Below are 22,117 nucleotides of genomic sequence, written 5' to 3'. Positions count from 1 at the left end.
GCAACTTAATATTAGTTAAACTTTAGGTAATAAATCAATCAATATTTTTCTTATTTATTTTGTTTTACATGCAAAAAGGACAATTTTACAATTAATATATTAAATAAACATGTCTTAATTTTATTTAGTCAATCAGTTCGAAAAATCACAAGTAGACAATGACGAAACTAACTACATTCAAGCACAAATCCTAGCAACCTCCCCTTGCCCTAATGAAGTCAGTAAGTTATATTCTGCATTCTCATACCTTAAACATGTTTCTCAAAACTTTTAGCCACCAAAGTTTTGGTAAACAAATCCATAAAGTGGCTATAACATCTAATCTTATTATCACTGTTATTTTCACGCTAATCATAAGTAACGCATTATCCATCCAAATTCACTCTCAAATTATTTTTTATCTAAACTATTAAAAACGATAAAAAATGTTATTTCATTTAGTATAATCTAAGAATGAATAATTTTCACACTAAAAAATTTGTGTGAAAAATAAAGCCGTTGTGTATTTCTCTGTACCTCGACAAAGCTGGAATTTGTAGGAAATTAAAAACAAATTTCAGAAGTTTAATGATTTTGAAAAGGAAAATCAATAAAAAATCGAGTAGATGATTAATAAAAAAATAGTAATAAATTGTGAATTGCGTTTCTGGCATTTTTTTTCTTTTAGGTAAATAATTCCTATAAAAAGAAAAGAAAAGGGCTATCAGTCTGTTTGACTGTCCAATCCGCATTGGCCCGCTTTTGGGCTATACCATAATTATCACACTTTGACCTTTGACTCATCCCATTTGCATGAAACCATTTCATTCCACCCTTACCCCAAACCCCAAATTAATTCACCCATAATTAATGTTTAATGTAGGGCAAAAAAAGAAAGAACGTTTGCGAAATTTAATTTTATTCTTTCGGAAGTGAAAATCCAATTCAGTCTTTGCCACTTTCCGCTCTTTAGGCTTAAAAAGGTATCAAAAGCTTTGATCCCCAATTTATTAGATAGTAAGTAAGCTTATTGGCTAATTCTAAATTCTAAGCTTTTTTCATTTAAGTAGCTGCCGCAAGTGACTCTAAATACTCCAGAAATAGGATCTCCTTTTCAAGAAAAACACCAACAAAAGTAGATATCTGATTTCTTTCTTGGAAAGCTAAGCTAAGCAAAGCAAAAAAAGAAAAACAAGTGGGAGTGGGAAAGGATTGAAGAAGAAAAAAGGGTCGGTCTCCATGCCTGACTCAGAGCCTATTTTCTTGCTTCTTCCATCTATTTTATCTTTGATTCTGTTCTTCATTCTCATCAAGAGAAAGCAAAGAAGGTATAATCTTCCACCAGGGAACATGGGGTGGCCTTTTCTCGGCGAATCAATCGGTTACTTGAGGCCTTACTCTGCTACTTCAGTAGGTGAATTCATGCACCAGCATATATCAAGGCAAGCTTTTAAATTTCACCCCTTTTTTTTTCTTTCACTGTTGGAAAAGCAAAATCTTTCTTTAAGTTTTGAATTAAACTCGACATTTTTCAGGTATGGGAATATCTACAAATCGAATTTGTTTGGTGAGAAGACAATAGTGTCTGCAGATGCTGGGTTGAACAAGTTCATATTACAAAACGAAGGGAGATTATTCGAGTGCAGTTACCCGAGAAGCATTGGTGGCATTCTTGGGAAATGGTCGATGTTGGTTTTGGTTGGGGATATGCATAGAGACATGAGGATTATATCACTCAACTTCTTGAGCAACGCCAGGCTGAGGACTCATCTTTTGAGAGAAGTGGAGAAGCATACTTTGCTTGTTCTAAATACTTGGAAAGAGAAGTGCATATTTTCAGCTCAGGATGAAGCAAAAAAGGTTTTAAAAAATATGAGTTTATTTTTTTTAGAAGGAAAAAAGAAAAAAAGGAATTTGATTTTGGTTTTGGTTTTGGTTTTGGTTTTGCAGTTCACTTTCAATTTGATGGCAAAAAATATCATGAGCATGGACCCTGGACATCCAGAGACGGAGCAGCTGAAGAAAGAATATGTTACTTTCATGAAAGGAGTCGTTTCTGCTCCTTTAAATTTACCTGGAACTGCATACAGAAAAGCTTTACAAGTAATGAAAGGAGTTGGTTTTTTTGTTATGATTATAAAACTGTGGGTAATTAATGAATCTGATGGGTTTTGTTCTGGTTTTGGGTTTGACAGTCTCGATCAACAATTCTGAAATTTATTGAAAAGAAAATGGAAGTAAGGATAAGGAAAATGAAGGAAGGAAAAGAAAACTTAGAGGAAGATGATCTTCTTGAATGGGTCTTAAAGCATTCTAATCTTTCCACAGAGCAAATCCTTGACTTGATTTTGAGCTTGCTTTTTGCTGGACATGAGACTTCCTCGGTAGCCATAACCTTAGCCATCTACTTCTTGCCAGGTTGTCCTTTGGCCATTCAACAGTTGAGAGTAAGCCACAGTCTATTTTTCTTTTTTTTTTTACTCCAAATCTTTCATCTCTATTTTGTTCTTTTATATTGATAATTTTGTTTTATAAAAACTTTAATCACAGGAAGAACACCTTGAAATTGCCAGAGCCAAGAACCAATCAGGAGAGACTGAACTCAACTGGGATGATTACAAGAAAATGGAGTTCACTCAATGTGTAAGCTCTCTCTTTTAAATTTAACTTTTGTTTACATCTAAACATTATTTTGTGATGTTCATTTCACTTGAGTGTTTTTTTCTTTTTCTTTTTCTTTATATATAGGTTATTAACGAGACACTTAGGCTTGGTAATGTCGTCAGATTTCTCCACAGAAAAGCTCTCAAAGATGTTAGATATAAAGGTGAGTTTAAAACATGCTAATACTTTAATTTCATTAATTGCTTAATCAAGCGGTTTGAATTAAAAAATGAAGCTTGAAAACCTGTTCTTTTTCTTTTTTAATTTTTTCTGGGGGGTGGTGGAAAAGGTTATGATATTCCATGTGGGTGGAAAGTGCTTCCAGTGATTGCAGCAGTGCACTTGGATCCCTGTCTTTTTGACCGCCCTCAACTCTTCAATCCATGGCGATGGCAGGTCAGTCAGTCACCCTATACTCTCTCTTTTTTCTTTTTGTAATTTTTAGATATTTTTTTTTCAAATAGAATTTTAACTCTTTTTTCTAAACGAAAATAACATTAAATAAATTTGGTCAATTTTTATCACTATATTTTGTAACGAACTTGGATTATGTTGTCTTCGAAGAAGACAGAAGTGAAGTCTATGTTAACAAAAATATGAAAGATGCGTCTAAGGTTTAAACTCCTCTTACTTGACTTTAAATAGATAAAATTGAACTATTAACAATAAATTTCTAATTTGCGCAAACAAAAATTCCTCTGGTATGCCAGCCGAGGATAGGTGGTGTACGCCCAATTAATTATTAAGATTATCTAATAAACAATTTCTTTTGGACATTAATACCTGTTCTTTTTATATAAAGTATGTATATTCTCTCGGGGGAATGATAGCATTACCCATAACCTTTTCTTTCTTTTTTTTCTTTTAAGAAATTTAATTTTTAGCAAAACATGGACACAAATTTTCATCATTGTCCGCGGTGTGGAAATTTTCATGTGTGGGGGCTTCCATCAAAGCCGTTGATTACTGTCGTATCCGGATAAGGCAAGTAAGTATAGGGAAGATATCTGAAAGATAAGCTATGATCCAACGGATCCTCTAAACCCATGAACTGTCATCATCATTAACCCCCCTTCTTGCAATACTGTACGGACGTAGGCCCCCATCAATGGAAAAGAAATTTGATGCGGCAAAACCCAGGCAGTAACTTCAAAATAAAGGTAAAGCAAGCCACTCTCGTGCGTGTGGGGGGTTTTAAGATGATGATGATTAAAGCCCCCCCCCCCCCCATGTGGCTGTGGGGTTCCCGCGTGCACGTGCAGTGTGGTCGGGTTCCAGCGTTTCCTTTTTCCGGTGGGTCAATCACAGTTCATAGCTACACAGTCTGCTTAAAACAAAATACTGTTATAGTCATAACGCAAATAGGGAGGGGGGTCTAAAAGGTTAGGATTACCATGATTGCTAAAGAGATCGTCTTAACTCTCTACTTATGGCTCATTATACAGATAGATAATCTATTTGAATCATCTTGAAAACTCATTTTTGATGAAATATTGACTTATGGTATAGCAAAATAATGGAAGTCGAGGGGCGGGGACGACAACGTCATCAGCGAGCAGCAGCAATTACTTCATGCCATTCGGGGGAGGACCACGGCTATGTGCAGGAACAGAACTGGCTAAACTGGAAATGGCGGTGTTCATCCACCATTTGGTCCTCAACTACCAATGGGAGTTAGCCGATACGGATGAAGCCTTTGCTTTCCCTTTTGTCGACTTCCCTAAAGGCCTACCCATCAGAGTCTTCAAATCTTAAAACAGACATCTCAGGCAGGCAGATAGCCAGGCTCAGCCGCTCGTGTTGCTGCATATATATATATGGTAGATATATAGGCATTAATTTAAAATTGGACCCCCAAGCTACCTACTATCACCATTCTTCTGCACTGTACGTACGTGAAGACAAAGACGATAGTGGCTTTCGTATTTTTCAACGTTCTAGTTGTTCCACATTTATATATATATATAGTATAATTACATGAAGAAAAAGGGAAGACAAAACAGATTCAAAGTATATATTTATATATATATATATTCATATCCACCATATTAATGTAAATTTTTATTTTATTTTGGTCCCTTCTGGGAGCTAGTTATTATTATGACTATTCATTTATCTATGTCATTCCCCTTCTTTTTTCAGGTTGGTTTTAGTTACTTATTATTAGTATTATTTGCAATTTGTACCACACTGTTCAAAGTAAAATGATTTACTATAAAAGCAAACTCATGAAAGGGCAAAGCTATATTCATGGATGAATAAATCAAATAAAAACAAAAAAAAGTAAAGGTGGAGTGAGATAAATAAATTCAGAACGAATACTAATAAAATTTGGGTGATTTCCTGTTCGCGTTCTCTAACTATAATTTAGCATGTGAATGTATTAGCTTGGATTTCACAAAACAACAATCATCCTATATTATATTATATTTAATAATTTTTTTTAAAACAATAGAGTGAAAATTGTGGTGTGAGGCTTGGTCTCTCCATTGATAAAATCGTAAGGAATTTAATTAGTGAAGAAGGGGAAAATTAAATAAAGAGGATGTTTGTTATTGTTGTTAGTGTCCCCCGTTTGGACGTTTGTCTGAGAGATGCTATTTAAATGCAATATGCGTCTCCCTCCGTTTGAAAAATGCAGTTCCAACGGTTTTTGTTTTGGCACCATGCAATCCGCATATTTTTTATTATTTGCGGGCCCTCTTCTCATTATTAATTCCTCCTGTCCTGTCCTCCCCCATCCGCATCCCCCCGCCTTCTTTTCTGACTACCCACTTTCTTTTACTTAATTAGAGAAGGTGATCCAAGTTCCAATTTAGCCTAAATATTAAAAACAAAAACCTTCAAATTTTAAAATTGAAAAATAAACAGAAATTAATGTCTAATTTGCACAATTGTCTTATTTAGAGTGACTAAATTAAAGAAAAAAATTTTAAAATGATAAAAATAAGACAGATTCTTTTTAAATTTACTATGAGTGTAATTTACTCAAAAAGAAAAGGGATGGCATGGATATTAACAAAGCACATTCATTATCATGCAGATTGATTGGAACCTTCCAAAATGAACCAACTCAACCGATAATATTCCAAATATATCCCACGACAATTCAATAAAAGAAAGCCAACGACCGAAATGAAAAGGAATGATGGAGCAGGCCACCACCATCATCAAAAGGGCTCGTGGAGAACTTAAATGGTACCATATCTTGACATGATCTACATATATATTTATATATTCCTTGTAAAATGGGATTGGGTGGCTGAGGAAAGCATCACCTCACCTCACCTCACCTCACTTCAGCTCTGCCCTCTAGGCCTCGATGCTTGATCTCATCTTGGTTAGGTTTCCTTTCACTTTCCAATGCGTTATATGTGTTTGATGTTATCCCTTAATGATTTCAATATCATGTCGTGTGTCAAACTCAAATATCGGGTTTCGGTGCTATAAGGCAGTGGTGCTTGAAGCTGCACGTTGGTCTTGGTGTGAGTTTTTTTTTTTTAAAGCATGGGGTCAAGAGGGTAGTGGGGAGAGATCGGATCTTGCCAAAATTTTCCCTGTTGAGAAATGAGAACTACTGAACTGCCGACACGGAGACATTTTGGCAATTCACCGGGTTTTCATAATAGCGATGTGCGACACCATTCAACAACAGTAGGCCTATTGTAATTAGACCATAGCACACCTTTTTAAATTGATGGACCAGCCCAAATCCATTAAAAATAGTTACACTAAACATTAATTTATTCAATTAATAGAACCAAACAATTCAAAAAGAAAAAAAATTGCAAACACTCGTCGTAAATGATAAAAGACAAGTTCTATTATCACAACAAAAGCTTTAGCCTCAGTATTAATAGAACATTATGACACGTTAACGATTGACTTTGTCACAACTCAAGTATAGCATATCTGGAGTGATTGCAAGTAATGAAATCAACCTCGGATGGTCCAAAGCAGCGAGCAAAAATCGACAAAAGAATCAAGCATTCACCAAACTAGAGAGGACGACAACAAAATAATCCCTAAAATCACTTGTAAAACTAAAATTACATGCATAAGCAATACTAAAAAACGTGTAACAAGAGCAGACAAAATTTTTTAAAACTGAAGACTTTTGAACAATGAAGAAGCAAACAAAAAAAATATAAAACTTAAGACAACATGGGTCCAAATCGACATGTGAAATCATTTATTATTCTAAAATACTCTCAAATCAGAAACAAATTAAGAAGTTGGCAAAGAGCCACCCACTTTTCAAGAAAAATTACGGGTGGTCAGTGGAGTTTTAGCGAACTACAAAGACCATCATTTGTCCATCACAACTTGTGAAGGTAACAAAGATATCCACAAAATAGATCTGCAAACTAAAGAAAGAGAAGACGTGTGTAGTAAATGAGAAAAATAAAAAAAGAAAGGGTTGATGGGAGAGGAAAAAGGCAGGCGAGCCAACGCAAAGGCTGACACTGCTGCTAAGCAAAACAAAAGATAAGAAGCAAACATCTTAGAAAAAAATTTAGGATTTTTCTTTCATCGAAAATAATTTAATTCTCCTCGATATAAATAAAATAATTTAGTTCATGTTCTCTTAAAAAATAATAAAGAAAGAAAGATATTTTATAGAAACATTAATTATTTTTCAATAAATTAAAGTAAATAGTAATTCAGTCGGTATCAAAATAAATGCAGCAATTAATTTTTATAGTATTTGAAATTAAGCAAATAGGAACAATCCAAGGGATATTTTTTTAAAATTTAAGTTTATTTCAGTTAAGATACATCACGTCCACATTTATTTTCATTTACGTCTAGACATACTCTAATTATCTGCTTGTTTGTTTGTACATTTTATAATTTCGTTTCAGCATTGTATTGATTAATTTTGCTAACAATTATATCAACGTAATTACGAAAGGGGTTAATACAAAACCATTTGGATTTTTAGAAAACAGAACAAACTTGAAAAAATTTGAGAAAAGTTATATGATATTCATAAATTTATAAAACATTTTAATTCAAAATTCAAAAAATAATAATTAATAATTTTTTTTCCAGAATTTTGAAAAAGGAATCTAAAAATTTCTTTAAACATTATAAATTTTAAAAAAAACTTCCTTTTTTTTTTAATTATAAAAATACTAATGATGTCAACGAAACAAACTAAAAAGTTTATTGAGGAAAGTGCATCTATCAATTAATAGTATACCTATGGTGAGCAAAAATATTGTTCTCATGAAAACTGAAAGTATTAGTAATTACCGTCTTTCTATTATTTAACCGAATAATTCGAGTGATTAATTAAAACTAAAATTAACTAAATTGATTAACTAACGAGCACAACAAAAAAAACACGAAATTAATCAATTAACAACCAAGAAGAAAAATAATACCTAAGAAAGAATTCACCTAAATTTCATCTGTCACTATCAATCTAAATTACGCTAGAGGTGAATATTCAATTGAGTCGAGTCGAATTGAGACAAAAAATTTCGAGTTGACGAATCCTATTTTAGCAACCGAACTCAATTTAATTTTTTTTCGAATTAGATCAAATCGAGTAAAAAAATTTCGAGTCAAATCGAGTCGAGTTAACGAATCCTATTATTTAAACTCAATGTTGCATTTTCATGAACCGATTATTTAACTAGTAAATTAATTATAAAATTATTTAACTATATAAACAATATAATGGTTTTGCCTTTTAACTTTATGAGTAAACAGTTATCAAAACAACATAATTTTACCTTTTAACTTAATCGTTTTGACTTTTAACTTTAGAAAAGGTAAATATTTATCAAAATGGCGTAGTTTTGTCTTTTCTTATTCTGATTTTCGGATAACTCGAATTGTGTAATTCATATTCGAGTTAAACCCAAAAACATAATTTTTTATTCAAATTGATCCAAATAACTTGATTAACTCAAATAACTCAAACTATTTAATTCAAAATTTGAAAATTTTATCGAGTTTTTTGAATCGAATCGGATTTTGCTCACCCCTAAATTACGCAATTCCTTTACTTAGTAACTTAATCCGTAGAAATCTCTAAATTATACAAATATCTCTTTCGAACATAAAAAGCAAATAGCTCTAGGTTGATTAATTAAAATTTCTTTCTAATTAAAACTTCTATTATTGCATTAACTCATGCCATGGATTCCCTTATTAGATTTGACTCTAATCAGATAGATTTATAATGTCCTATTTCTAGGATTGCATGCAACTCCGCTCAATTACGTAATATCTACTCTTAAACAGGGTCTATTCAACCACCAATTTAAATACATCAAACATGAATCAATAATCTAGAAATATTAAACCAAGAATTAAGTACGCATAATTGAGAATAAGAAACTAAGTATTTATTGCGTAAAATAAAAATCAACAGACAAAATTCATCATATGGTTCATCTCCTCTAGGTATTTGGAAAATTAGTTCATGCTTGAAAATAAAAACATCCAAAAGACAGTATAATCAAAAGAAATAAAGAAACTCATGATAACTTCCTAAGAAATCAAATGAGAATCTTCAGTCTTGACAGTAATATGCTTCAAAGTCGACTTCAATGGAGTTTTTCGAGTTGTTTTCTTGAGTATTCTCTGATGGCTCACACCTATCTTCTTCTTTTTTTTGTCATATTTTTAGAATACCCGAAAAATTTAAAAATCATTATTTTTCGTTGTTCGGTGCGTAATACTTTGAAATCGACATGGGCTACCACACGCCCGTGTGGTCTGGTCGTGTGGAATGGTTCAGCCCGTGTGTCTCCTGCAGTTTGCTTCAACACTCCAATTTTCGCTCATTTTTTCTCTCAAGTGCTCTATTAAGCATTAAAATGTGAATTTAAAATATTAGGAGCATAAAATTCACGATTAACATCGAATAATCACCCAAAAACGCACTAAGAAAGAGGTTAAAATATGTTACTTTTAGTACTTATCAACTAAATTTATTTAAAATAATATAAAATTGAAAAAATTATTAAAAACTACAAAAAGTATAAAAAATTGCGAAAGAAAATATTAAAAAATATATAAATTTATGAAAAAGAGTTTGCATGGGTCGCTAATGTGCCACGAAGTTGACTATCGAGAAAAAGAACCAGAATTGGGTTAAGGTTGAAGGGGAAAGGTTTAAGTTCCTAGTGACGATACCATGTTTCCACACAGCTTTGAGGCTTATATTGATGATATCGAAAAGTTGATCAATCTCAAAGATGGATCCATAAAAAAATATAATTTTTATATTTTTATAATTTTTTTCATTTTTAAATAATTTTTGAAATTTTATATAAAAATTAAGTGCAAATTTTTTATTTTTTAATAATTTCCTATTTTTAAAATACTTTTTAATAATTTCCTATTATTTTAAACACTTTTTAATAATTTCCTATTATTTTTAAATAAAAGTTTTCAAACTTTTTTACAATTTTTAATTTCCAAAAAAATCTATTTTCTAAAAAAAATCAAGATTTTATTTTTATTTATAATTTTAGAAAAAATTTAGAATTTTTATTGATTTTTTTGTGATTTGTTAAACAATTTTAAAGTAAATTATCTGATTTTGCCATGTGGCACAACTTTGGAATGCCACATGGTCACATGGCGAAATTGATGGACGTCAGGGGCTTACACAAAAATTAATTTTTTGAAGGCTTAATTGAATGCTTATATTCGATTAAGGGCTCAAATGAGTGTCGTTTTCAATTGATGACTTAATCGGTTATTGAATTACTTTACATGATCATTTTTATATAATAAGCCTTAAATTAATTTCTTCAAAATATGATTGAATTGGTTGAAATTAAATAATTGAAGTTCAAAATGAAAATTAAATTAATTAGTTATCGCAGTTTTATTGAACGAGGTAATTAAATACATTTTCTCATAGATTTTAATACAACAAGCTTGTCATGACTTCAACAACAAAATCAAAATTGAATTGAGAAAATGATTTCTTTAAATAAAATAAATAAATAATATGTTGGGAAATAGAAAAATTAGTCATTGAATTGGTTAAATTATATGTGTGGGTCAAAGCTTAAATAACACAAATACTTGTACCTAGTACATGAGACGAGCCCGAGAGCCCATCTCAAGTGAAAAGGGCAGTAAGCCCTAGTGTCACAGACTTAGAATTCTCGCTTCACAATCTGTGCAGCCTTAGGCAGTTTCTTGCTTCTAAAAACCCCTAAGTCAGCCTAACTCCCACGATATGAGGATTCAATAGAATTCCTCTTTAAAACCAACACAAACGAAAGCCACTTAAAGATCAAAGAAAGATGAACGAAGAACGAAATAAGAACAAGCCACAGAATATCAAGAACACAAGAGAGAGAGAGAAGTTTGAGTGAATACTCTCAAGAATTCTTATTACTCTTCAAAACTCAAATGATTTACAATGAAGGGAGAGGGCTCTATTTATAGTAGAGCCTCCCCAAATCTAACGGTACAGATCAAGTACATCAACGGCTAAGATCGAAAGGTATCTACAAATCAAATCTCTAAAATTACAAAATCATATCTTCTAAGATTACATATCATATCTGCGATTGCATATCCTTGAAGATTATGTTTCCATATGTGGCAAGCTTGTAGATGAGCCTTCAATCTCTTCAAGCAATGGATCAATCCGATCGGGCCAAATGACCTCCTTCCCACTTGATGGATCACACGAATGCGTCATGGTTGCGGGCTCCCATGCGCAACCCATGACATTCCCCCCCACCGATTCTAGCAACGCCCTCGTCGCGTCCTCTACATGGTACCGATTTATCTTGTCTTGGAATTGCCACAAGGCTTCGGCGAGTTCTAACTTGTCTCACTATCGGGAAATCCCTTTTATCGGACTAGGTATTCATGTCGCGGTCGATAGTACTTTCGTCTGATCACACGATCTGCCTCGATGTTTTCAACCTCTCTATCATAGGTGACTTTTACCCCCACTGGTGCTCGTTTGGACTCGTTTCGTTTTGGGTTTTCTCCATCTTCATGGAATGGCTTAAGCATACTTACATGGAACACTGGATGGAGTTTGAGTTTTTCAGACAACTCAAGCTTGTAGGCCATCTTACCTACATTCTTCACAAATTGAAATGGCCCCTTATATCGTCGCACAAGCCCTTTATGCAACCCATTGTGTCGCAAAATCAGGTGTAGTTTAGTAAGAACTGAGTCACCAACCTGATATTGCACAACCCTTCGATTCTGATCCCCTCACTTCTTATCACGCTTACTTGCCTTGTGTAGGCAAGTTCTAGCTAAATCGTTTTGCTCTTGCCAATCTCTCGCAAACCGGTAAGCTACTAGATTCGGTCACACATAACGAGTTGTAACAGTATTGGGTGTAAGTGGCTGTTGCCCTGTCACTATCTAGAACGGACTCTGGTTTGTTGCCCCACTTCTTTACAAATTGTACGAAAATTGAGCCACATCCAACAACCTTGGCCAATCCCTTTGTGTGGCACTCACATAGTGTCGAAGATACGTCTCCAATAACGCATTCACTCGTTCAGTTTGCCCATCAGTTTGTAGATGCATACTGGTTGAAAAGCTCAAGTTTGAGCCCATTAACTTGAACAACTCCCTCCAGAATCGTCCCGTGAATCTCTCATATCGATCACTGATGATAGACTGCAGTACTCCCCAATATTTCACCACATGTTTAAGAAATAAGAGAGCTGCCTCCTCAATAGAACACTCTTTGGTTACGGGGATAAAAGTTGCATACTTCGAAAACCTGTCCACCACAACAAAAATGTTTGCAAATCCATCAGATTTAGGCAAAACCCACAATAAAGTTCATGGATAAACTCTCCCATGGGAGCTCCAGAATAGGTAAGGTTGTACTAAACCAGCAGGAGCCTTCAACTCAATTCTATCTTGTTGGCACACCGAACAAGTCCTCACATAAGTCTCCACATCGTCACCCATGTGAGGCCAATAAAACCGATCCTCCAAGAGAGCCAAAGTGCAGTGTATACCCAGATGGCCAACCCATCTTAAATCATGACATTCTTTCATGACTTCCTTTTGCAAGTTCCCATGTTGAGGCACATATAGACGTTGTCCCTGAGTGTATAGTAATTCTCCCTCAAGCCAAAACCGTCTCGTTTTTCCATCTTTGGCAAGCTCAATCAAATTTTTGACCGTGGGATCAGGGGACAACCCATCTTGAATGCGCTCTAATAAGGGACTATTGGGTTGGCTTATCGTTGCAAATTCCATATTTCGACTAAGTGCATCAGCCACAGTGTTAGCACTCCCCGACTTGTACTCCATGCTAAAATCAAACTTCGCTAGGAAAACCTACCAATGAGTCTGTTTGGGGGACAACGTTTTTTGGGTTAGGAAATAACTATTTGAAATATTATCAGTGAATACCACGAACCTAGAACCCAGCAAATAGTGCCTCCATGTGCACAAACAAGGCACCACAACAGTCATCTCTTTTTCTTGGACCATGTATCTTCGTTCCGTTTCATTGAGCTTTCGACTCTCGAAAACAATTGGATGCCTCTCTTGCATCAATACTTCCCCAATTGCATAGTCTGAAGCATCCGTGTGTACCTCATACACCTTTGAAAAGTCCGGTAAAGCAAGTACAGGTTCACTCGTCATTGCTTGCTTTACTTGGTCGAAGGCTTTTCCGTACCAAGAGTCTCAATCCCATACTTTACCCTTTTTTAACAAGTCCGTCAAGGGTGCAGTGATCTTGGAGTAGCCTTTAATGAAACATCGATAGTAATTTGCTAACTCAAGAAAAGACCGTAACTCCGTTACCTTGGTTGGTGGCTCCCAATCGGTAATTGCTCGAACTTTGCTTGCATCCATTCGGATCGTGCCACCTCCCAGAATATGGCCTAGAAATAGCACATCTCGTTGGGAAAATAAACATTTTTCCTCTTTAACATATAGCTTATTTTCCCGTAGGACTTGGAACACTTCCCTCAAATGTCCCACGTGCTCCTCAAGCGTCTTACTATACACCACAATGTCGTCAAGATAAACAACTATAAAACGATCTAAAAAGGGTTACAATGCCTTATTCATTAGGGTGCAAAACAATTTGTCAACCCGAACGGCATCACCGGGAATTTAAAAGACCCGTACTGAGTCACACTGGCTGTTTTGGGCTCATCCCTTTCGGCTACTCTCACTTGGTGGTACCATGATTGCAAATCTAACTTAGTAAACCATATCGCGCTACCAAGTGGATCGAACAAATCTACAATAAGAGGAATGGGATACCTATTCTTCACAGTGATCTTGTTTAAGGCCCTATAGTCAATGCACAATCTCTAGGACCCATCATGCTTCTTTTGGAATAACACTGGCATACCAAATGGGGCTTTGAAAGATCTAATGAACCCGGCATCTAAAAGTTCCCTTAACTGCTTTCGCAATTCCTCCAACTCAGGCGGAGACATCCGATAGGGTGCCCTTGCTGGCAGTTTAGTATTGGGCAACAACTCAATCTTGTGATCCACTTCCCTCTTAGGTGGCAATGTTTTGGGTAACTCCATGGGCATTACATCTTGAAATGACTTCAGCAACTGCTTCACTTCCTTTGAAATTTTCCCCTCAGATTTCTCATCCACATTGTCCCTTAAGGTGGCTAAATAGGATACTTCATTTCTACATACTCCTTTGGAAAATTAGATTGCCGCAAATGTTTTTCCTTTCATGCTTTCCTTTCTTTTCACTCGCACCATATATCGATGGTTCAAATCGGAGATCGTCATATAATTTTCAGAAGGATGAATATCCGTATTAAATCAGTTAAGTAACCTTAATCCGACCATAAAATCATAATCATCAAGTGAGATTACCTTAATGGTTGCCTTGCCTATCCACTCGCCAAGCCTGAGTTCCACTCCTTTAGCCACACCCGTTATGGGAATGCTTTCCAAGTTCACCATTTTGATTTGACCTGAATTTTCCTCTATTTTGAGACCGAGTTCCTTCGCCATCTCTTTAGATATAAACAAATCAGATGCACCGGTATCAACAAGGGCATTCAATCTTCTACCCGCCACGATGATATCCACAAACATCAGCCCATTACTGGCCTTATCTTTGACACCGTTGAATATCGTACTAAGACTTTTGGTGTCACAATCGGCCTTTTCGCGTGCTTCTATGGCATTGAAAGCTACTTTCTTTGGACAAACCCTCATCCTGTGTGGCCCTTACAAAGATAACATTTCAATGACCCTTTATTATCCCATGGTCTACCTTCATTATCCCTTAGGGCTTCGCCATTCTTTTTTGTTTGATCTTTTTCTCCCCCACCATTTCCTTTGGGTCTTAGCTTGGGCTTGGAAGCATTACTATTGTCAAACTTTCTTCCCCCAATATCTCAGAAGTTTTCTGCCTCAGCCATGGCTACAGTCAAACCATTGATACCTAGGCGACGCAACTCTTGCTTAACCCACATTTTCAGCCCATCCTCAAACCAATAAAATGCTTCCTTCTCATTCAAGTCTGAGATTTGAAGCATTAACTCACTGAATTCCCGAACGTAATCTCGAATGGTGCCTTGTTGCGTAAGCTGACACAACTTATCACTAGCCTCCTTTTCAGCATGCTGCGGTTAAAACTGCTTCTTTAACTCTCTTTAAAACTCATCCCAAGTCCCAATAACTATTCCTTGATGTTTCTCATCCGTGGACCTATATCGCCACCACAAGAGAGCAACATCAGTAAAGTAAATTGAAGTAGTGTTTACCTTAGTGGCATCATTCTCAACGCCTATTGCTCAAAAATATTGCTCCAATTCCCATAGGAAGCTATCTACTTCTCTCGCGGACCTAGCCCCCTTGAACTTCTCGGGTTTTGGAACATTTACATGACGTTGCTTCGGTCCCGAAGCCAACATCCCATTTCCTAGGGCAGCCTTATAGATTATGAGCTTCCCCTTAAGCTTAATATTCTCCTCTTTCATGGCAGTCACCAGGGCCTCAAGAGCTTCATCTCTTACCGTCAATTTGTCCAAAGTGGATCTAAGAGTGTCCATCACAAATTCCTTACTGTCTTTCCTCAGTTCTTCCATATGGGTTAGGACCACTTCGAGTGTCTCCCTCATGTCACCAATAGACTCTTCGAGATTGACCACTCAATTTTCCAAGCTCGACAACATGTCCCTCGATCGACTAGCTTTTCTGGCCCTCCCACGGGTCTCTATTGGCTCATTCTCACCAACTTCTTTCGACATCCTTCAACAGTGCTTTCGCAAGACTGGCTTGGATACCAACTGTCACGGACTTAGAATTCGCGCCTCACAATTCGTATGGCCTTAGACTGTTTCTTGCTTCTAAAAATGCCTAAGTCAGCCTAACTCCCACAATATGAGAATTCAATAGAATTCCTCTTTAAAACCAACACAAACGAAAGCAACTCAAAGATCAAACAAAGATGAACGAAGAATGAAATAAGAACAAGCCATATAATATCAAGAACACAAGAGAGAGAGAAGTTTGAGTGAATACTCTCAAGAATTCTTATTACTCTTCAAAACTCAAGTGATTTACAATGAGGGGAGAGGCCTCTATTTATAGTAGAGCCTCCCTAAATCCAACGGTACAGATCAAGTACATCAATGGCTAAGATCGAAAAGTATCTACAAATCAAATCTCTAAGATTACAAAATCATATCTTCTAAGATTACATATCATATCTACGATTACATATCCTCGAAGATTATGTTTTCATATGTGGCAAGCTTGTAGATGGGCCTTCAATCTCTTCAAGCAATGGGTCAATCCGATCGGGCCAAATGACCTCCTTCCCACTTGATGGATCACAGGAATTCGTCATGGTTGTGGGCTCCCATGCGCAACCCATGACACTAGTGTTTATTAGGGTGTGCCACCGCCCCTAGTGTTCCCCAATAAAGGAATTGTGATTTTTCTATTAAAATATTATTATTTAATTAAGTAAAACTTTTATATCATTTTCCTATAAATAGGAACTACCGAATGAGCTAAAGACACACTAGTTCTTCATATTTTAAGAGTTGTTTGAATGTCGTTACTCCATTAGACAAATAATAGAAATTTATTTATAGAATAAATTCTACTTTCTTGAAAGCTCTTTTTTTTTTTTGGTTTTCATAGAGAGAATTAAATTTTCCACTGAAAATTAATAAGTTTTCATTCTATATGACCGGTTCGTAAAATTAGAGCTTATACTCTAAGAAAATCGAGGTTCATGAATAACATAAAATATCATTTGGTAGAAAGTTAAGAAATGACCTAAACCGCCACTCAAAGTAGAGGTATTAATTCAGTAAAAAATTTATTATTATAAATATCATTTAAACATCCATTGTGCAATAAAAATTATTTTCTAAATCGATTTTTCTAATACCATGCCCGCGATAACCCTTTTTATATTGAATTAATTAGATTAATCAAATCCTTCCCCTTTTCCAATTTTGATAATATAATAATGTTTCTCTAATTCCCACTTAAATAATATAATTAATTAGATTAATTAGCTTTTTATTTCTGTTTTGTTATTGTACCGTCTGCTAACTTTATTTTCGCTACAACCAAGGGAAATGGAATTTAAAGTACAAAGGTCATGTTGCAAGAAACAGGCAAGCTGGGAGTTGAGTCTGACCACCTACTATAAATCAAATTAAGGTAATTGTTGAAGCTTACTCAATCTGTTATTGAGCGCCCCATTTTCATATACTAAACACTTGTTGCTTGAGACCATAATTCTATAATCACCAACAAGTTTAGCATTCAATCTATGAAGTTTATATTGATTTATCATTTGCATGTTTTTATTCTAATTTTTCAACTACTTCGATGTTTGCAAATTTATTAGTTGCGTAAATTGCGTCCAAATTTCGATTAAAACTAAATTAACCGATCGAATTGATCTAATGCGATTAACTGGTCGATTAACTGATCTAATTCAGTCGAAAATCGGTTAATAATTTTTTAAAAGTTTAGTTATCGGTTAATTCTGTCTGAAATTGAGTAATTAGCCGAATTAACAATTAATAATATAAATTATATGTAATTTTAATTTGTTTAATTCGGTTAAATGAACATTATCAATTTTTTTTATACTTGTTTTAACCAAAAAAACAAAAACATATCAATTTCAGTTAATTCAATTAATATTAACTCGATTCAATTAATCGTTTGAACATCTCTAAGTGAGCTGAGTTTTTTTTTTTGAACTTTGGGTTCATTTTTTTATTTTTTAAATTGGGTTGGGTTTTATTAGATTCAATGGGTTAAAGGATATTGGGTTTAAGTTTATCGGGCTGTGTCTAATGGATAATATATTTATTATATATTATAAAAATAAATATATTTGAAATAATTAAAAAATAATCTAATATAAATCGATTTTTTTGTCGGTTCGGTTTCAAAAATAAAAAATTAAAAATCGACTGACCAAATTAAAAAATCAATGCTAAAATCGACAAGGCCACTTAAACCAACTAAATCAAAATTGACACAAATGATTGTGCCATTTTTTTTCGATTTTTTCAATTAAAATCGATTCCTGCTCACCTCTAGTATGAACTAAGTTGCCAAGTTTATCAACACACCAACTCTTTCTATCCTATGACATGCCAACTATATCCGACCCTACCCAAACAATTAATAAGGTATTCATTACATATTTCATTATCAACCAATACCTCAATTCTCATGAATTTTCCTTATGAATTTATTTATTCAAACATATGACAACATAAATCATCTCAATATGTACTCAATTTCACATTTATATAAAAATACACCTTTTTCACATACATTCACTTTAGTCTTCATAAAAATCAATCAATTCAAATTAATCCAATACATCTCATTTTAACAAAGTATTTACGAGATCGGTTTGCGAAAATAGGGTTCTGAAACCCTAAACCCTAAACTCTATAAATATTTTTTAAAAATATTTACGAGTCTGATATGTGAAGATGGGGTTTCGAAAGCACATTTTTCGATACCATTGACTTTTAGGTCGTTACATGATCATTGTTTTGTAATGTTAAAAAAATCACGCAAACCTAAAAGAAAATGGAAGACACATGCCATTCTCTAGAACTTTTAGGGAACTCAAATTATATATCACCATGTAATGTTTTAATCAAAGAGTTAATTATATTAATGTTGCAAAATGTGACCATATTGTAGTAAACATGTAACTGTTTTCTATTTATTTGAACGATGAATAAATAAATAAAGTAAATTTCACATTTCACTATTATATTTTTTGTATTTATGTCTTTTATATTTTACATGCATAGCGAAATTGTGGCAAACAAATATTAGCTCATTGATTGTCCAAAGTTCAAACTGAAGATAAGTCTAAAGTTCAAACTGAAGATAAGTGACATTGTAAAGAACATTTACATTGCGAGAAATAAAACTTGCTTCAGTAGATAATCTAAATGAGTTCGTAATCCCGTAAAAGATTTAAATTGGGCATTTGATTCAAGTACTGAGAAGGATTATTATGTCGTCTAAATTTCTAATTAGAGGGATGGCTAGTCTTGGCTATTGGAGCAGTTGACTCCACGAGTAGAGACATAGATGTATTCATTGGTAGAATGATACATTGGGCTAGACCCAAGATGAATTAATTCTGAATCTGTTTGCGAATTACTTCACTTGTGACGTTCATGGTGTGATTTACTTAAATCTTGAGTTAGTCACTGACCATGCGTATGCAACTCATGTGCTTTGATATAAGTGGAGGCTTATACTCTAAATATGATACAACCCATAGTCGGTATATTGGGTACATGACTTGTGTATGGCATGACTTTACTAGCAACAGTGGGATTCATAGCTCAGTTAAAAAGTTAATGGTATCCCCTCATTGGCATTGTGTAGATTGATAAATATAGAATGTGACCACGGGTTGCTCGTTCTCGAACGAGCAATTTATCACAACCATTTATTGACAGTGATCATATTAATCATTAAGAAGACACAACGGTGACAATGAGATAAAATAGGACTGTATTGAGTGAACGGATTAACTCAAAGGAATCAAAGATATCATTTGAGGGTAACACATACATGACATGACCATTGGAAAAAGCAGTTGGAGGAATTACTTTTGTAAAGAGTATACAATAAGGAGTTTTTAATCATGGTACTTCTTGTGGACTGACTCCATGATTAAGTAATTGCAAATTATCATAACGATACATCTGGATATAATTACAATCACTAGAGTTTAATTGTATATGTCCGATTGGTCCCTCCACTAGCTCAACAAAAGCTCAATCAGACTGCATTTAATCAGAAGAAAATTCTACGACTTTGGGAATAATTTAATTAAGTCAATTTATTCATGTGAAATTAAAGTAGGTGGTCATGAGAATTGTTTAACTAGAGAATTTGATTAAAGAATTTTCTTGAAAATTTAATTTGGAAAATCTAAGTGATTTTGAGGAAAAAAATAATTTTGATCAAGTAAAATTAAATTAATCAAATCAATTAAAATTAATATGATATTTTTGAAAGTTAATTTTCAAGTCAGACAATTAGCCCAATGAGTAATTGAATTTGAAAATTGGACCTGAGATCATAAATTGGGTCTGGGAGCCCAAAATCAAGACCAAGACCTAAAAACTACTCGAACTAGGTTGACGGTCCAACCTGTGGCTAGACCAAATCGGTTGGGTCGTCATTGACTCGAACTGAACCGACTCGAGGTGCCGTAAGAGTGTCACACCTACATTACCGAACACAGAGGTGCTGGTGGCTTGGACGATGACGTCTCGGTAGCCAGTGGCAGTTGGTCGTCGATGGTTGAGTAATGGAAGAGTTACACTTATACTGGGACTCTACCAGAGAATTTGATTTTAGATTAATTATTCCAAAAAAAATATTATTTTAATAGTTTAATATTTAATTTAATTTTATACTTATCATAATAGTATTTATTAATTTAATATTCAAGTGATTATCTTAATATTAAATTTAATTGAATGTTTATCTTAGATAAACATTCTATTATTTTAATAAGATTTAATATTAAAGTGATTAAGTTTAATCATAGTTGAACTCTCTAAACTCTCCTTATATAGAGGAGTCTTGGGTCATTATTTTCACACACTAGAATTCAAAACAAAGTTGTTGAGAGAATTCTCTGAAGAGATTATTACAGAAAATTTCTAAAGATATTTTTCTGATTTACAACTTGACTAAAAGTTTAGAGAAATTGTAAAATTACCGAACTGGTACTTTTTGTAAAAAAATTTCTAATTCAAAGCGAGCCCACACTCAACAGATGTGAGGTTGAGGATAGCGAAGAAGACTACTCTATCAAAGTGCTCATCCTAGACGAATAAAAAAGGTATAATTTTGATTAAGTGTTTTTTACTTTAGAAATCACAACTAAGATCTTGTTTTGGAAACATTTTTAAAACTTTAGTTGTTTCCTAAATTTATTTTTCGATGCGCTTTCCAAACTCATTTTTCCAACAATTGGTATCAGAACCAGGTTATGTTATATCTATAAGTATAAATAGATAATCAAAATATATTTTTCTTCTTCTTGAATTATTTGATTACATAGAAAATGACATTCTTTAGATCTTATACATGTTTTGAGTTATACATGAGAATGGTTGCGACATTTTATATTTGTTATATAATTTTTTTTGTCGAGGTTGTGGTTATTAGGAAATAGACCGTGGACTATCATCTCCACGTAGGGCTATTTTTTAAAAATTCATAGAATTTTTGTGAGCCAGAAACGGACATAGGACTTAAATGTAATTTTTCCAAAATAAGTCCATGACAAGTAAAAGATACGATGGCAGTTGAAGATCCAAGAAATGCCTTGTAGTGAAAAATTATGTAATTTTGTTTTTTTCATTTATTTTCTAGAAATAGAACCATGGAAACCTTGGCTAGCAATTTAATTACCTATCTCATTATATATATCTTTTTTATAATTGTTTATAATATTATATGATGTCATAATTGTGATCTATGATGATCCACTGTTTATCAATTAAAAATAAGAAGTCTGGTAATGAGAAAATACATGTATTGTATTGTATTGTATTGTATTGTTCTATTCACTTCTTTAGGTTATTCGATAACTATGAGAAGTGTGGTAATGAGAAAGTGCATGTCTAGGATTGGCTCTGGCTAGGAAAGGCTTGGTTTTTAAGCGGTCAAATTTGACTCACCTCCCTTTCTTAGGACCCTACTTGGTGCACGGTTCGCATTCACTTTTTCAATTTTTCCCTTAAAAGAAAAACTATGGAGAATCAAAATTGTTTGTTTTAAGATTGATTGATTCTTATGAATAGATAATACAAAATTGTCATAGCATGTCATGCATATATTGGAAGCATGCCATTTAGATTAGGTAAGAATGCCACTAAGACTATTGTATGATCATTCTTGAAATTTGGGATAAAAAAAACTTGCATGTTTTTAAAATTTTGAGTGGGAGAAGGTTATTGAACAAGACT

General features: G+C 34.0%; 1 protein-coding gene across 3 annotated transcripts; it reads left to right on the top strand.

The window, feature by feature from the left end:
• Window positions 1-889: 889 nt before the first annotated feature.
• On the top strand, window positions 890-4,784 carry LOC107913065 (cytochrome P450 90B1). Of its 3 annotated transcripts, XR_005921259.1 has the most exons (9): window positions 890-1,421; window positions 1,515-1,839; window positions 1,930-2,082; window positions 2,175-2,426; window positions 2,530-2,622; window positions 2,728-2,806; window positions 2,933-3,039; window positions 3,513-3,631; window positions 3,742-4,146. XR_005921259.1 is itself a non-coding variant. In XM_016841510.2 (8 exons), the coding sequence occupies exons 1-8, from the start codon at window positions 1,219-1,221 to the stop codon at window positions 4,396-4,398; spliced, it is 1,458 nt and encodes a 485-aa protein (XP_016696999.1). In that variant the 5' UTR covers window positions 890-1,218; the 3' UTR covers window positions 4,399-4,784. The 3 variants fall into 3 exon arrangements, 2 of the variants coding, with proteins under 2 accessions (XP_016696999.1, XP_040962433.1); XM_016841510.2 differs by lacking the exons at window positions 3,513-3,631; window positions 3,742-4,146 and adding an exon at window positions 4,153-4,784; XM_041106499.1 differs by having other exon boundaries at window positions 3,513-4,147.
• The last annotated feature ends 17,333 nt before the right edge of the window (window positions 4,785-22,117 follow it).

The sequence above is a fragment of the Gossypium hirsutum genome, chromosome D11 (assembly GCF_007990345.1).
Source record: "Gossypium hirsutum isolate 1008001.06 chromosome D11, Gossypium_hirsutum_v2.1, whole genome shotgun sequence".
NCBI classification, from domain to species: domain Eukaryota; kingdom Viridiplantae; phylum Streptophyta; class Magnoliopsida; order Malvales; family Malvaceae; genus Gossypium; species Gossypium hirsutum.
This window is presented reverse-complemented; position numbering and strand designations above follow the sequence as displayed.

Bases quoted from the DNA above. Each gene is read 5' to 3' on its own strand.
- LOC107913065 (XM_016841510.2), top strand. From the start codon at position 1,219: ATGCCTGACTCAGAGCCTATTTTCTTGCTTCTTCCATCTATTTTATCT. The intron at 2,083-2,174 runs GTAATGAAAGGA...TGGGTTTGACAG, and splicing joins CATACAGAAAAGCTTTACAA to TCTCGATCAACAATTCTGAA. The intron at 2,807-2,932 runs GTGAGTTTAAAA...GTGGTGGAAAAG, and splicing joins CAAAGATGTTAGATATAAAG to GTTATGATATTCCATGTGGG.